Below are 16,286 nucleotides of genomic sequence, written 5' to 3'. Positions count from 1 at the left end.
TTTGAGAGCGACACCGTTTACGATGTGTCGCGAAAGCTCCCGAGCCGCTGGGAAGGAATCAGGTAGCGAGCCACAGCGTTTGGGGCGTGTTGTGACGGGTCAGTCGCACCCAGGAAGGAGCCAGGTGCAGAGAGAAAGCGTTTACGGCACGTTCCGACGGGTCACTCGCAGCCGGGAGGGAGCGAGGTTGAGAGCCACAGCATTTGGGGCATGTCACGATGTCTCATCAGCAATGGGAGAAGGAGCAAGGTGGAGAGCATGCAGGGCGTGTTCTGTCCGTTCCCGATCAGCCAGAAGGAATCAGGTTGAGAGCCACAGCGTTTGGGGCGTGTCACGACGGTTCACGAGCACACAAGAACGTGCAAGGTGGAGAGCAACAGCGTTTAGGGCAAGTTGCGACGGTTCACGAGCAAACGGGAATGTGTCAGGCTGAGAGCCACAGCGTTTAGGGCGTGTTGTGATGGCTCACGGGCGCCCCAGAGGGAGCCAGGCTGGGAACGGCTCTGCTGACCCGACTAGGAGTGCTGGCACACGTGTCTGCGAGGCTGAACGGTTCAATATTGCCTGGCAGGGGTGGTAGCAGGCAGTAGATGTGCCGCTATTCTCTTTCCAGGTGCCCGCTGGGAGTGCTGGAACATAGGTCTGTGAAGCTCAACAGTGAAATACTGCCTGGGAAGGTAGCAGGCAGTGCATGTAACTCATCTCATGTCAGGGCTGGCCTGGCCTTTCCTGTTCGTACAGAGGGTGAACTCACTGTCCACTGCAAATACTCTCTTTCCAGCACAGATTCTCCTTGTGTATGTTGCACTAGGAAATGCATTTCTAGGTTGCCTTTTATTTAGCTTATTCTTCGTGAAAGGCAAATGATGGTGAGCAGAGATGTGCAGTGCTTGAGAGGGAAAAGGGCACACAATTGGTTACTCCTGTGAGCATCAAAGGAAAAGGATCATCCCACTGCCCCCAGCCCTGAACCTCACCAGAGGGAGACAACCAATAAATTGTCTTCAAATACCTTTGAGACTAAATGTTTTACAGGGTTCTGTGGTGGCTGCATGAATACAGGACCTTTCTAAGGGTGTGTGGAGAAGAGAGTTGGGGAAGGGAGTAGAACTTAGGGTGGCATGTTTGAACTAATTGTGAGCATGAGTAATTAATTGGGTGGCACGGGAAAGGACAAAAGGTGAAGAAAACTGCGCCACAATGTCCCACCCATCCTGGAGAAGAATTTGCCTCAACGATGAAATTTGCCCAAAAAGGTTGATGTGAAGTTGTGTCCTGTGATTTCCATCAGTTTTAACAGTGTTTAAAACGGAACTGCTCCAACAGCAAGATGATTTTCACGCTCGCAGCTTAAACACCTGAGAGTTAAGGCACACAAGGATGATTCCCCAAAGTGCCCTTCTAGGCTTGCAAATAGATCACACAGAACCTGGGGACTGGGTGTTGATGAAATCCTGGATTGAACAAGCATGAATACCACAATGGGAAGGTCCCTATCAAGTACTGAGCACTTGATAACACTTTGAACTACTGGAGCCGCCTGCCCTCGGAGCCGGACCCGCCGTGGGGCCGGGTCATGGTGGAGTGAATTCTCACAGGGATTCTTGGGCTGGGCTGGGCCTGGCCGGGTGCCTGGAGCCAGCAAAACCGCTCTGTCCCTGTCCTCCTCACCCTGGGCAGGCAACAGAACACATCAGGAAAGGCTGCAGGGTCTCCAGAAAGGCAGGGAGAGATCTCTCACCCATCATGGGCATAACAGACACAGACTGGAGCATTGATAATATAATTTTATATATTATTTATTATAATACTTATATTATATGTAACATAATAATTTATAATATAAATAATATAATTAATAATATAAATATTAATATAATTTATTATTAAACAGATCAGAAGTAAAAAATGAAAAGTACAACAAATCCTAAAAAGCACCTTCCCCACACTGTTCTCTTCTTCCTGGGCTTTCCCTCATCCCCCACTCCCTCCCTCCCTCCTCCCCACACAGTGGCAGAGGGATGTTTGGCTACAATCACCTCATGTCACTGCTGCTCCCTCCAGGAGACAAATCCTTGTCCTGCTTCAGCCTGGGATTCCTCCCGCAGGAGGACACTCAGATCCTTCACGACAGACAGACAGACAGGGCAGACAGACAGACAGACCATTCTTCCCAGTCAGGTGCCCGATGCCAAGAGTGGGATTTCCCATTTGAGCTTGCTGTGTCATGAGGGCAAGGCGCTCACTGCAGGGAGCATCGGAGGCAGGAGGTATTGCCGAGCCTTTTCCTTTGGACAGCCAGGCCAGCGTTGGCAGTGGGGATGAAGAGGCACTGAGGTGACCCTGAGAGAAAGCGCAAGGCACAGGGTGCAGCTGAGAAAGGACAGCCCAATGCGGGGCTGAGAGCTGAAGCTGAGACTGCCCAGCGTGGAGAAGGTCCTTTCTCCACCCTCTGTCACAGGGGAGGAGTTTGGGCCTTGCTGCAGAGATACGGCTGCTCGTTGGAGCAGTCCTCACTCCTGAATTTATCGTCGGCCAGGTACACGCACTCTGAATTGCCGAGGACAGGAACCCTGCAAGGAGGAGCAGAGACGGCGCTGGCTCCCAGGGGAACCCTTTGTGCCCCTGTCCTCCCCCCTGCCCTGCCCGGCTCCCCAGCACTCACGAGGAGCTGAAGTTGCTGCCGTCCACCCACTGCAGGTGCTCGCCCCGTCTGCGCAGCCCCAGCCAGTAATCGGTGTTCCCGCGGAGCCGGAAGAACAAATCCTGCCACGGAGAGAGGAGTGGGAGCTGATCCGACCCCTCGGGGGGACCCCTGCACCGTGGGGCTCCTTCCCTGCAGGGCCCTGGCACAGAGCTGCAGCCCCTGCCCTACGAGCACCCAGCCCGGCCCGGGAGCACGCCCAGGCTCCCCTCAGCCACCCCACAGCACCCGCGGCCCCTCACTCACCATTTCCTCATCCTTGAGAATGGCCAGGGAGGCCCCCAGCTTGGAGCACCGTTCCTGACCCTGCTCCCAGGTGCCATGATCCCTTGAGAAGTAGTAGCAGGTCCCGCAGTAGCCAACCCAGCCACAGGGACAGCCCTGCACAGGCACAGGTGGAACTGGAGCCTGTCGTGCTGGAGGGGGAAGAGGAGAAGGTGTGAGGATTCCCCGCTGCAGGGAGCAGGGACCCCTCTGCCCCGAGGGGCTGGGCCCAGGCTGCTGCCCCTCCCTTACCTGACAGCACAGCCAGGGTCACCACAGAAGGCAGCAACACCAGACTCAAGAAAATGACCACAGGACGGGACCTGAACCGCTTGCCTTGATCACAAAAGAGAAACAGAGCCAGCCCTCAGATCTGTTCACCCAGTTGCTTGGGAGCACAGGAGGGACCCCCTCCGCCAGTCTGGCCCTCACTCAGCTGGCAGCAAGAGAGCCAAGAGCCTGCACACAGCCAGGGACACGGGGCTGGGGACAGCCAGGGACACGGGGCTGGGGACAGGCTGCAGCAGGAGACCCGCACGGGCTTGGGGGCAGCTGGGGCTGTTCTTTCCAGCCACTGATGGGGCTGAGCAGAGCACGAGGCCTCTTCCAGAAATGGGGAAACAGCCACACACCTGCCAGCTCTGTCCTGGGGAGGTGACACTCTCCCCTCCCTAGAGGCCCTGCACTCACCCAGGAATCTTCTGAGGATTCTTTTGTGGACATTGCCAGCGGCTGATGTGCCCTGGGCACCCAGGGGCTCCCTCACACTCCCATCGTTACTGCAGAATCCATTCTCCGCATCTTCACTCACTGCACGCTCCCAGGTGGCATCCTCTGGCGTAGGACAAGGGGCTTCTTGCGCCCCAGGCAAGTGTGGAACCCCGGCTGCTGGCCCCTCCTGGAGGTGCAGCAGCTCCTTCACAATCCCATGAATGGAGCAGAATTCACTCTCCTCCAGCTCGCAGCCGGCATCTCTCTGCCTGGAACATGCAGCACCTCGATCCCGAGCCTTCAGGAGTACCAAAATCGGCCTTCGGAGATCGGCCTCGGCAACAGCTTTACACCCACGGGGAGCGGAAAGGGACATGATGAGAGGTCACTGGGGGTCCCGGACCTGCGGGACACCGAGACTCAAGAGGGTGCTGCCAGCTCAGTCCCGCGCCGTCTCCACTCCCCGCACGCTGCTGCAGCACCTGCGGAGACAAGCGCAGCCTCCAGGACTTCTCCGCTCCCCACGGCCCCGGCCGCTCTGGCTCTGCAGCCGCCCCAGCCCAGCTCCGGGCGGGGACAGGCGGCGACAACGCCGCGGAGCTGCCGAATTGCCGGCACAGGGCAGCTGCGGCTCGGAGCCCGCCTCCCCAGGGGGAAGAACCAGCAGCCCCGGGCTGCTCAGCATCGTGCCCCGCACCCCCTGCCCCGGCGGCCTGGAGCCCGGGGACACCGAGCGCCGGCACAGCCGCTTCGGCTCCCTGCCCGCGAACAGGGAGCGGTTCCTCGCAGAGAAGGCAGCGCCAAGAAGCCCCCAGCCCGAAGCAGGCAGGATGCGGCGCCTTCTGCCTCCACTCGGCCCGTGCAGTGCTCGGGACTCTGAGACACCTTCAAGCTCATCCCGTCCCAGCCCCCAGCCCGGCAGGGGCACCTCCCGCCTGAGCGGCGGCGCCCAGCCCGCCTGAGCACCGCCTCGCAACCTGACCGTGACTGCCAAAGCCTCCTCCGTCCGACACGCGGAGCAAGCGGGATGAGCCATCGCTGCTGGGGCACCGGCTCCTCCCCAGGGATCCGCGGCAAGGAGGAGACCGAGGGCAGCCGCTTCCTCCGCCATCTCAGGACAGGGGGGACACGGCGGAACCCGGCACAAGGAACTCGCCAGACCCCCCGCCTTCCCCCCTCACCGCGGCCCCCTCCGCCCGCAGCGAGCCCAGAGCTGGGGCACAACCGAGCGCGGGTCGCACCTGTGCTGGAGCCGCCTCCGAGCTCCGTCACCGCCACCAGGCCGGGCTCCAGCCGCGCTCGCCGCTCCGCTCTGACGCCAAGGCGGGTCCCGCCACCACCGCTCCGCTCCGCTCCGCTCCGCTCCGCTCCGCTCCGGCCGCACGGACACAGCGAGCGCGGCCCGGGCGCTGCACTTGAGAGCCGGGCTGGGGAGGGGCGGAGCGGCTTTGGCCGCCTTGAGCAATCAGCGAGCGCGGCGGGACAGCCGTGAGGGGCGGGCTCCGCCCACCGGCCGTGAGGCGCTGAGGGCCGGTGGAGGCGGCGAGGAAAATGGAAATAAAAGAAGAGATAGAAAAGGAGGCAAAAAACGCCAGTGAAAAGTAAATAGGGAGGAGAGAGAAGAGTAAACTGGAGAGTGAAAACGAGAGAAGAATAAAAAGGAGATTAAAAAGGAGAGTAAAAAAGAGGGCGGGGCGTAAAAGAGGAGGGGAGAGGGAGGGGGAGAGGGAGAGGGAGAGGGAGAGAGAGAGAGAGACAGGGAGGGGGAGAGGGAGAGGAGAGGCTCTCCCGAAAAAGCCTCGCTATGAAAAAGGGCCCCACGCCGGAGGAGCTGCTGAAGGAGCGGAGCCCCCGGGAAGCGGCTTCTGGGGGTCTCCACAGGCGGGTGCAGCCAGGGCAGGGGCAGGGCCAGACACATCGCAACGCTGGCGGTGGCGGCGTCCGGCTCCGCTCGGACTCTGTCGGCCTTTGCAGTTCAGGCAGATAAAATCAATCCCAAGTGTGGGCCATATCCACCACCTGCTATTTCTCCACTCTTTTCCTGGATGGATTGGACAGTTCTTTGTTTCCTGCCACAGCTCTGGAAAGCAAAATGCCAGCCCGCCCCATGGCCATCCCGGCCACCTTCCAGCGCTCCAGCCTTGTCCCTGTTTCTCTCCCTTTCCCTTTCTCCCTCCTCCTCTCCGTGCTAGCAAAGACATTTCCCCCACTGGCACCAGCTGCCTCCTCTCACTCGCTCCCAGTTTGCCCATTTTGAACTACTGGAGCCGCCTGCCCGCGGAGCCGGACCCGCCGTGGGGCCGGGTCATGGTGGAGTGAATTCTCACAGGGATTGTTGGGCTGGGCCTGGCCAGGTGCCTGGAGCCAGCAAAACCGCTCTGTCCCTGTCCTCCTCACCCTGGGCAGGCAACAGAACACATCAGGAAAGGCTGCAGGGTCTCCAGAAAGGCAGGGAGAGATCTCTCACCCATCATAGTCATAACAGACCCAGACTGGAGCATTGATAATAGAATTTTATATTTTATTTATTATAATAATTGTATCTTAAGTAATATAATAATATTTTATAATATAAATAATATAATTAATAATATAAATATTAATATAATTTATTATTAAACAGATCAGAAGTAAAAAATGAGAAGTACAACAAATCCTAAAAAGCACCTTCCCCACACTGTTCTCTTCTTCCTGGGCTTTCCCTCATCCCCCACTCCCTCCCTCCCTCCTCCCCACACAGTGGCAGAGGGATGTTTGGCTACAATCACCTCATGTCACTGCTGCTCCCTCTGGACAGCACATCCTTGTCCTGCTTCAGCCTGGGATTCCTCCCGCAGGAGGACACTCAGATCCTTCACGACAGACAGACAGACAGGGCAGACAGACAGACAGACCATTCTTCCCAGTCAGGTGCCTGATGCCAAGAGTGGGATTTCCCATTTGAGCTTGCTGTGTCATGAGGGCAAGGCGCTCACTGCAGGGAGCATCGGAGGCAGGAGGTATTGCCGAGCCTTTTCCTTTGGACAGCCAGGCCAGCGTTGGCAGTGGGGATGAAGAGGCACTGAGGTGACCCTGAGAGAAAGCGCAAGGCACAGGGTGCAGCTGAGAAAGGACAGCCCAATGCGGGGCTGAGAGCTGAAGCTGAGACTGCCCAGCGTGGAAGGCATGATATTTTCGGGCGTGTTGCAAGAGCCCAGGAGCAGCCAGGAAGGAGGCAGGTGCAGAGAGAAAGCATTTCCAGCGTGTTGTGACGGGTCAGTCGCAGCCGGGAAGGAGCGAGGTTGAGAGCCACAGCATTTAGGACGTGTTGTGACGGTTCAGGAGCGAACGGAAGGAGCGAAGTTGGGAGTGAGAGCATTTGGGGCGTTTTGCCATGGTTCACCAGCGCTGAGGAACGTGTCAGGATGAGAGCCACAGCGCTAAGGGCGTGTCACGATGTCTCATAGGCAACGGTGAAGGAGCAAGGAGGAGAGTGACAGCGTGCAGGGCGTGTTGTGAGGGCTCCTGAGCTGCGGGGAAGGAGTCAGGTTAGGAAGCACAGCACTTAGTGGGTGTGACAATGATTCACCAGCACTGGAGAAAGAGCGAGTTTGAGAGCGACACCGTTTACGATGTGTCGCGAAAGCTCCCGAGCCGCTGGGAAGGAATCAGGTAGCGAGCCACAGCGTTTGGGGCGTGTTGTGACGGGTCAGTCGCACCCAGGAAGGAGCCAGGTGCAGAGAGAAAGCGTTTACGGCACGTTCCGACGGGTCACTCGCAGCCGGGAGGGAGCGAGGCTGAGAGCCACGGCATTTGGGGCATGTCACGATGTCTCATCAGCAATGGGAGAAGGAGCAAGGTGGAGAGCATGCAGGGCGTGTTCTGACCGTTCCCGATCAGCCAGAAGGAATCAGGTTGAGAGCCACAGCGTTTGGGGCGTGTCACGACGGTTCACGAGCACACAAGAACGTGCAAGGTGGAGAGCAACAGCGTTTAGGGCAAGTTGCGACGGTTCACGAGCAAACGGGAATGTGTCAGGCTGAGAGCCACAGCGTTTAGGGCGTGTTGTGATGGCTCACGGGCGCCCCAGAGGGAGCCAGGCTGGGAACGGCTCTGCTGACCCGACTAGGAGTGCTGGCACACGTGTCTGCGAGGCTGAACGGTTCAATATTGCCTGGCAGGGGTGGTAGCAGGCAGTAGATGTGCCGCTATTCTCTTTCCAGGTGCCCGCTGGGAGTGCTGGAACATAGGTCTGTGAAGCTCAACAGTGAAATACTGCCTGGGAAGGTAGCAGGCAGTGCATGTAACTCATCTCATGTCAGGGCTGGCCTGGCCTTTCCTGTTCGTACAGAGGGTGAACTCACTGTCCACTGCAAATACTCTCTTTCCAGCACAGATTCTCCTTGTGTATGTTGCACTAGGAAATGCATTTCTAGGTTGCCTTTTATTTAGCTTATTCTTCGTGAAAGGCAAATGATGGTGAGCAGAGATGTGCAGTGCTTGAGAGGGAAAAGGGCACACAATTGGTTACTCCTGTGAGCATCAAAGGAAAAGGATCATCCCACTGCCCCCAGCCCTGAACCTCACCAGAGGGAGACAACCAATAAATTGTCTTCAAATACCTTTGAGACTAAATGTTTTACAGGGTTCTGTGGTGGCTGCATGAATACAGGACCTTTCTAAGGGTGTGTGGAGAAGAGAGTTGGGGAAGGGAGTAGAACTTAGGGTGGCATGTTTGAACTAATTGTGAGCATGAGTAATTAATTGGGTGGCACGGGAAAGGACAAAAGGTGAAGAAAACTGCGCCACAATGTCCCACCCATCCTGGAGAAGAATTTGCCTCAACGATGAAATTTGCCCAAAAAGGTTGATGTGAAGTTGTGTCCTGTGATTTCCATCAGTTTTAACAGTGTTTAAAACGGAACTGCTCCAACAGCAAGATGATTTTCACACTCGCAGCTTAAACACCTGAGAGTTAAGGCACACAAGGATGATTCCCCAAAGTGCCCTTCTAGGCTTGCAAATAGATCACACAGAACCTGGGGACTGGGTGTTGATGAAATCCTGGATTGAACAAGCATGAATACCACAATGGGAAGGTCCCTATCAAGTACTGAGCACTTGATAACACTTTGAACTACTGGAGCCGCCTGCCCTCGGAGCCGGACCCGCCGTGGGGCCGGGTCATGGTGGAGTGAATTCTCACAGGGATTGTTGGGCTGGGCTGGGCCTGGCCGGGTGCCTGGAGCCAGCAAAACCGCTCTGTCCCTGTCCTCCTCACCCTGGGCAGGCAACAGAGCACATCAGGAAAGGCTGCAGGGTCTCCAGAAAGGCAGGGAGAGATCTCTCACCCATCATGGGCATAACAGACACAGACTGGAGAATTGATAATATAATTTTATATATTATTTATTATAATACTTATATTATATGTAACATAATAATATTTTATAATATAAATAATATAATTAATAATATAAATATTAATATAATTTATTATTAAACAGATCAGAAGTAAAAAATGAAAAGTACAACAAATCCTAAAAAGCACCTTCCCCACACTGTTCTCTTCTTCCTGGGCTTTCCCTCATCCCCCACTCCCTCCCTCCCTCCTCCCCACACAGTGGCAGAGGGATGTTTGGCTACAATCACCTCATGTCACTGCTGCTCCCTCTGGACAGCACATCCTTGCCCTGCTTCAGCCTGGGATTCCTCCTGCAGGAGGACACTCAGATCCTTCATGACAGACAGACAGACAGGGCAGACAGACAGACAGACCATTCTTCCCAGTCAGGTGCCCGATGCCAAGAGTGGGATTTCCCATTTGAGCTTGCTGTGTCATGAGGGCAAGGCGCTCACTGCAGGGAGCATCGGAGGCAGGAGGTATTGCCGAGCCTTTTCCTTTGGACAGCCAGGCCAGCGTTGGCAGTGGGGATGAAGAGGCACTGAGGTGACCCTGAGAGAAAGCGCAAGGCACAGGGTGCAGCTGAGAAAGGACAGCCCAATGCGGGGCTGAGAGCTGAAGCTGAGACTGCCCAGCGTGGAGAAGGTCCTTTCTCCACCCTCTGTCACAGGGGAGGAGTTTGGGCCTTGCTGCAGAGATACGGCTGCTCGTTGGAGCAGTCCTCACTCCTGAATTTATCGTCGGCCAGGTACACGCACTCTGAATTGCCGAGGACAGGAACCCTGCAAGGAGGAGCAGAGACGGCGCTGGCTCCCAGGGGAACCCTTTGTGCCCCTGTCCTCCCCCCTGCCCTGCCCGGCTCCCCAGCACTCACGAGGAGCTGAAGTTGCTGCCGTCCACCCACTGCAGGTGCTCGCCCCGTCTGCGCAGCCCCAGCCAGTAATCGGTGTTCCCGCGGAGCCGGAAGAACAAATCCTGCCACGGAGAGAGGAGTGGGAGCTGATCCGGCCCCTCGGGGGGACCCCTGCACCGTGGGGCTCCTTCCCTGCAGGGCCCTGGCACAGAGCTGCAGCCCCTGCCCTACGAGCACCCAGCCCGGCCCGGGAGCACGCCCAGGCTCCCCTCAGCCACCCCACAGCACCCGCGGCCCCTCACTCACCATTTCCTCATCCTTGAGAATGGCCAGGGAGGCCCCCAGCTTGGAGCACCGTTCCTGACCCTGCTCCCAGGTGCCGTGATCCCTTGAGAAGTAGTAGCAGGTCCCGCAGTAGTCAACCCAGCCACAGGGACAGCCCTGCACAGGCACAGGTGGAACTGGAGCCTGTCGTGCTGGAGGGGGAAGAGGAGAAGGTGTGAGGATTCCCCGCTGCAGGGAGCAGGGACCCCTCTGCCCCGAGGGGCTGGGCCCAGGCTGCTGCCCCTCCCTTACCTGACAGCACAGCCAGGGTCACCACAGAAGGCAGCAACACCAGACTCAAGAAAATGACCACAGGACGGGACCTGAACCGCTTGCCTTGATCACAAAAGAGAAACAGAGCCAGCCCTCAGATCTGTTCACCCAGTTGCTCGGGAGCACAGGAGGGACCCCCTCCGCCAGTCTGCCCCTCACTCAGCTGGCAGCAAGAGAGCCAAGAGCCTGCACACAGCCAGGGACACGGGGCTGGGGACAGCCAGGGACACGGGGCTGGGGACAGGCTGCAGCAGGAGACCCGCACGGGCTTGGGGGCAGCTGGGGCTGTTCTTTCCAGCCACTGATGGGGCTGAGCAGAGCACGAGGCCTCTTCCAGAAATGGGGAAACAGCCACACACCTGCCAGCTCTGTCCTGGGGAGGTGACACTCTCCCCTCCCTAGAGGCCCTGCACTCACCCAGGAATCTTCTGAGGATTCTTTTGTGGACATTGCCAGCGGCTGATGTGCCCTGGGCACCCAGGGGCTCCCTCACACTCCCATCGTTACTGCAGAATCCATTCTCCGCATCTTCACTCACTGCACGCTCCCAAGTGGCATCCTCTGGCGTAGGACAAGGGGCTTCTTGCGCCCCAGGCAAGTGTGGAATCCCGGCTGCTGGCCCCTCCTGGAGGTGCAGCAGCTCCTTCACAATCCCATGAATGGAGCAGAATTCACTCTCCTCCAGCTCGCAGCCGGCATCTCTCTGCCTGGAACATGCAGCACCTCGATCCCGAGCCTTCAGGAGTGCCAAAATCGGCCTTCGGAGATCGGCCTCGGCAACAGCTTTACACCCACGGGGAGCGGAAAGGGACATGATGAGAGGTCACTGGGGGTTCCGGACCTGCGGGACACCGAGACTCAAGAGGGTGCTGCCAGCTCAGTCCCGCGCCGTCTCCACTCCCCGCACGCTGCTGCAGCACCTGCGGAGACAAGCGCAGCCTCCAGGACTTCTCCGCTCCCCACGGCCCCGGCCGCTCTGGCTCTGCAGCCGCCCCAGCCCAGCTCCGGGCGGGGACAGGCGGCGACAACGCCGCGGAGCTGCCGAATTGCCGGCACAGGGCAGCTGCGGCTCGGAGCCCGCCTCCCCAGGGGGAAGAACCAGCAGCCCCGGGCTGCTCAGCATCGTGCCCCGCACCCCCTGCCCCGGCGGCCTGGAGCCCGGGGACACCGAGCGCCGGCACAGCCGCTTCGGCTCCCTGCCCGCGAACAGGGAGCGGCTCCTCGCAGAGAAGGCAGCGCCAAGAAGCCCCCAGCCCGAAGCAGGCAGGATGCGGCGCCTTCTGCCTCCACTCGGCCCGTGCAGTGCTCGGGACTCTGAGACACCTTCAAGCTCATCCCGTCCCAGCCCTCAGCCGGGCAGGGACACCTCCCGCCTGAGCAGCGGCGCCCAGCCCGCCTGAGCACCGCCTCGCAACCTGACCGTGACTGCCAAAGCCTCCTCCGTCCGACACGCGGAGCAAGCGGGATGAGCCATCGCTGCTGGGGCACCGGCTCCTCCCCAGGGATCCGCGGCAAGGAGGAGACCGAGGGCAGCCGCTCCCTCCGCCATCTCAGGACAGGGGGGACACGGCGGAACCCGGCACAAGGAACTCGCCAGACCCCCCGCCTTCCCCCCTCACCGCGGCCCCCTCCGCCCGCAGCGAGCCCAGAGCTGGGGCACAACCGAGCGCGGGTCGCACCTGTGCTGGAGCCGCCTCCGAGCTCCGTCACCGCCACCAGGCCGGGCTCCAGCCGCGCTCGCCGCTCCGCTCTGACGCCAAGGCGGGTCCCGCCACCACCGCTCCGCTCCGCTCCGCTCCGGCCGCACGGACACAGCGAGCGCGGCCCGGGCGCTGCACTTGAGAGCCGGGCTGGGGAGGGGCGGAGCGGCTTTGGCCGCCTTGAGCAATCAGCGAGCGCGGCGGGACAGCCGTGAGGGGCGGGCTCCGCCCACCGGCCGTGAGGCGCTGAGGGCCGGTGGAGGCGGCGAGGAAAATGGAAATAAAAGAAGAGAGAGAAAAGGAGACAAAAAACGCCAGTGAAAAGTAAATAGGGAGGAGAGAGAAGAGTAAACTGGAGAGTGAAAACGAGAGAAGAATAAAAAGGAGATTAAAAAGGAGAGTAAAAAAGAGGGCGGGGCGTAAAAGAGGAGGGGAGGGGGAGAGGGAGGGGGAGAGGGAGAGGGAGAGGGAGAGGGAGAGAGAGAGAGAGACAGGGAGGGGGAGAGGGAGAGGAGAGGCTCTCCCGAAAAAGCCTCGCTATGAAAAAGGGCCCCACGCCGGAGGAGCTGCTGAAGGAGCGGAGCCCCCGGGAAGCGGCTTCTGGGGGTCTCCACAGGCGGCTGCAGCCAGGGCAGGGGCAGGGCCAGACACATCGCAACGCTGGCGGTGGCGGCGTCCGGCTCCGCTCGGACTCTGTCGGCCTTTGCAGTTCAGGCAGATAAAATCAATCCCAAGTGTGGGCCATATCCACCACCTGCTATTTCTCCACTCTTTTCCTGGATGGATTGGACAGTTCTTTGTTTCCTGCCACAGCTCTGGAAAGCAAAATGCCAGCCCGCCCCATGGCCATCCCGGCCACCTTCCAGCGCTCCAGCCTTGTCCCTGTTTCTCTCCCTTTCCCTTTCTCCCTCCTCCTCTCCGTGCTAGCAAAGACATTTCCCCCACTGGCACCAGCTGCCTCCTCTCACTCGCTCCCAGTTTGCCCATTTTGAACTACTGGAGCCGCCTGCCCGCGGAGCCGGACCCGCCGTGGGGCCGGGTCATGGTGGAGTGAATTCTCACAGGGATTGTTGGGCTGGGCCTGGCCAGGTGCCTGGTGCCAGCAAAACCGCTCTGTCCCTGTCCTCCTCACCCTGGGCAGGCAACAGAACACATCAGGAAAGGCTGCAGGGTCTCCAGAAAGGCAGGGAGAGATCTCTCACCCATCATAGTCATAACAGACCCAGACTGGAGCATTGATAATAGAATTTTATATTTTATTTATTATAATAATTGTATCTTAAGTAATATAATAATATTTTATAATATAAATAATATAATTAATAATATAAATATTAATATAATTTATTATTAAACAGATCAGAAGTAAAAAATGAGAAGTACAACAAATCCTAAAAAGCACCTTCCCCACACTGTTCTCTTCTTCCTGGGCTTTCCCTCATCCCCCACTCCCTCCCTCCCTCCTCCCCACACAGTGGCAGAGGGATGTTTGGCTACAATCACCTCATGTCACTGCTGCTCCCTCTGGACAGCACATCCTTGTCCTGCTTCAGCCTGGGATTCCTCCCGCAGGAGGACACTCAGATCCTTCACGACAGACAGACAGACAGGGCAGACAGACAGACAGACCATTCTTCCCAGTCAGGTGCCCGATGCCAAGAGTGGGATTTCCCATTTGAGCTTGCTGTGTCATGAGGGCAAGGCGCTCACTGCAGGGAGCATCGGAGGCAGGAGGTATTGCCGAGCCTTTTCCTTTGGACAGCCAGGCCAGCGTTGGCAGTGGGGATGAAGAGGCACTGAGGTGACCCTGAGAGAAAGCGCAAGGCACAGGGTGCAGCTGAGAAAGGACAGCCCAATGCGGGGCTGAGAGCTGAAGCTGAGACTGCCCAGCGTGGAAGGCATGATATTTTCGGGCGTGTTGCAAGAGCCCAGGAGCAGCCAGGAAGGAGGCAGGTGCAGAGAGAAAGCATTTCCAGCGTGTTGTGACGGGTCAGTCGCAGCCGGGAAGGAGCGAGGTTGAGAGCCACAGCATTTAGGACGTGTTGTGACGGTTCAGGAGCGAACGGAAGGAGCGAAGTTGGGAGTGAGAGCATTTGGGGCGTTTTGCCATGGTTCACCAGCGCTGAGGAACGTGTCAGGATGAGAGCCACAGCGCTAAGGGCGTGTCACGATGTCTCATAGGCAACGGTGAAGGAGCAAGGAGGAGAGTGACAGCGTGCAGGGCGTGTTGTGAGGGCTCCTGAGCTGCGGGGAAGGAGTCAGGTTAGGAAGCACAGCACTTAGTGGGTGTGACAATGATTCACCAGCACTGGAGAAAGAGCGAGTTTGAGAGCGACACACCGTTTACGATGTGTCGCGAAAGCTCCCGAGCCGCTGGGAAGGAATCAGGTAGCGAGCCACAGCGTTTGGGGCGTGTTGTGACGGGTCAGTCGCACCCAGGAAGGAGCCAGGTGCAGAGAGAAAGCGTTTACGGCACGTTCCGACGGGTCACTCGCAGCCGGGAGGGAGCGAGGCTGAGAGCCACGGCATTTGGGGCATGTCACGATGTCTCATCAGCAATGGGAGAAGGAGCAAGGTGGAGAGCATGCAGGGCGTGTTCTGACCGTTCCCGATCAGCCAGAAGGAATCAGGTTGAGAGCCACAGCGTTTGGGGCGTGTCACGACGGTTCACGAGCACACAAGAACGTGCAAGGTGGAGAGCAACAGCGTTTAGGGCAAGTTGCGACGGTTCACGAGCAAACGGGAATGTGTCAGGCTGAGAGCCACAGCGTTTAGGGCGTGTTGTGATGGCTCACGGGCGCCCCAGAGGGAGCCAGGCTGGGAACGGCTCTGCTGACCCGACTAGGAGTGCTGGCACACGTGTCTGCGAGGCTGAACGGTTCAATATTGCCTGGCAGGGGTGGTAGCAGGCAGTAGATGTGCCGCTATTCTCTTTCCAGGTGCCCGCTGGGAGTGCTGGAACATAGGTCTGTGAAGCTCAACAGTGAAATACTGCCTGGGAAGGTAGCAGGCAGTGCATGTAACTCATCTCATGTCAGGGCTGGCCTGGCCTTTCCTGTTCGTACAGAGGGTGAACTCACTGTCCACTGCAAATACTCTCTTTCCAGCACAGATTCTCCTTGTGTATGTTGCACTAGGAAATGCATTTCTAGGTTGCCTTTTATTTAGCTTATTCTTCGTGAAAGGCAAATGATGGTGAGCAGAGATGTGCAGTGCTTGAGAGGGAAAAGGGCACACAATTGGTTACTCCTGTGAGCATCAAAGGAAAAGGATCATCCCACTGCCCCCAGCCCTGAACCTCACCAGAGGGAGACAACCAATAAATTGTCTTCAAATACCTTTGAGACTAAATGTTTTACAGGGTTCTGTGGTGGCTGCATGAATACAGGACCTTTCTAAGGGTGTGTGGAGAAGAGAGTTGGGGAAGGGAGTAGAACTTAGGGTGGCATGTTTGAACTAATTGTGAGCATGAGTAATTAATTGGGTGGCACGGGAAAGGACAAAAGGTGAAGAAAACTGCGCCACAATGTCCCACCCATCCTGGAGAAGAATTTGCCTCAACGATGAAATTTGCCCAAAAAGGTTGATGTGAAGTTGTGTCCTGTGATTTCCATCAGTTTTAACAGTGTTTAAAACGGAACTGCTCCAACAGCAAGATGATTTTCACACTCGCAGCTTAAACACCTGAGAGTTAAGGCACACAAGGATGATTCCCCAAAGTGCCCTTCTAGGCTTGCAAATAGATCACACAGAACCTGGGGACTGGGTGTTGATGAAATCCTGGATTGAACAAGCATGAATACCACAATGGGAAGGTCCCTATCAAGTACTGAGCACTTGATAACACTTTGAACTACTGGAGCCGCCTGCCCTCGGAGCCGGACCCGCCGTGGGGCCGGGTCATGGTGGAGTGAATTCTCACAGGGATTGTTGGGCTGGGCTGGGCCTGGCCGGGTGCCTGGAGCCAGCAAAACCGCTCTGTCCCTGTCCTCCTCACCCTGGGCAGGCAACAGAGCACATCAGGAAAGGCTGCAGGGTCTCCAGAAAGGCAGGGAGAGATCTCTCACCCATCAT

At 57.8% G+C, this 16,286-nt stretch overlaps 2 protein-coding genes across 2 annotated transcripts; both read right to left on the bottom strand.

Moving 5' to 3' along the window:
• Window positions 1–1,984: 1,984 nt before the first annotated feature.
• Window positions 1,985–5,051, bottom strand: LOC148183740 (uncharacterized). Its single transcript, XM_088059832.1, has 6 exons — window positions 4,921–5,051; window positions 3,659–4,161; window positions 3,221–3,304; window positions 2,951–3,120; window positions 2,666–2,766; window positions 1,985–2,573 (listed from the first exon to the last, which is right to left on the bottom strand). Exons 2-6 carry the CDS (start codon window positions 4,053–4,055, stop codon window positions 2,456–2,458), a joined length of 870 nt encoding a protein of 289 aa, XP_087915958.1. The 5' UTR covers window positions 4,056–4,161; window positions 4,921–5,051; the 3' UTR covers window positions 1,985–2,455.
• A 4,245-nt stretch (window positions 5,052–9,296) lies between these two features.
• Window positions 9,297–12,312, bottom strand: LOC148183739 (uncharacterized). The gene is made up of 6 exons (XM_088059839.1): window positions 12,192–12,312; window positions 10,930–11,432; window positions 10,492–10,575; window positions 10,222–10,391; window positions 9,937–10,037; window positions 9,297–9,844 (listed from the first exon to the last, which is right to left on the bottom strand). Exons 2-6 carry the CDS (start codon window positions 11,324–11,326, stop codon window positions 9,727–9,729), a joined length of 870 nt encoding a protein of 289 aa, XP_087915965.1. The 5' UTR covers window positions 11,327–11,432; window positions 12,192–12,312; the 3' UTR covers window positions 9,297–9,726.
• Window positions 12,313–16,286: the final 3,974 nt, after the last annotated feature.

The sequence above is a fragment of the Pseudopodoces humilis genome, chromosome 9 (genome assembly GCF_049639895.1).
Source record: "Pseudopodoces humilis isolate 2021_Gansu_Grassland_sample_001 chromosome 9, ASM4963989v1, whole genome shotgun sequence".
NCBI classification, from domain to species: domain Eukaryota; kingdom Metazoa; phylum Chordata; class Aves; order Passeriformes; family Paridae; genus Pseudopodoces; species Pseudopodoces humilis.
This window is presented reverse-complemented; position numbering and strand designations above follow the sequence as displayed.

Coding starts and splice junctions, on each gene's coding strand:
- LOC148183740 (XM_088059832.1), bottom strand. CDS start 4,055: ATGTCCCTTTCCGCTCCCCGTGGGTGTAAAGCTGTTGCCGAGGCCGAT. Junction 3,305..3,658: donor AATCCTCAGAAGATTCCTGG/GTGAGTGCAGGG, acceptor TTTGTGATCAAG/GCAAGCGGTTCAGGTCCCGT. Junction 2,767..2,950: donor TTCTCAAGGATGAGGAAATG/GTGAGTGAGGGG, acceptor TCTCCGTGGCAG/GATTTGTTCTTCCGGCTCCG.
- LOC148183739 (XM_088059839.1), bottom strand. CDS start 11,326: ATGTCCCTTTCCGCTCCCCGTGGGTGTAAAGCTGTTGCCGAGGCCGAT. Junction 10,038..10,221: donor TTCTCAAGGATGAGGAAATG/GTGAGTGAGGGG, acceptor TCTCCGTGGCAG/GATTTGTTCTTCCGGCTCCG. Junction 9,845..9,936: donor GGCAGCAACTTCAGCTCCTC/GTGAGTGCTGGG, acceptor TCCTCCTTGCAG/GGTTCCTGTCCTCGGCAATT.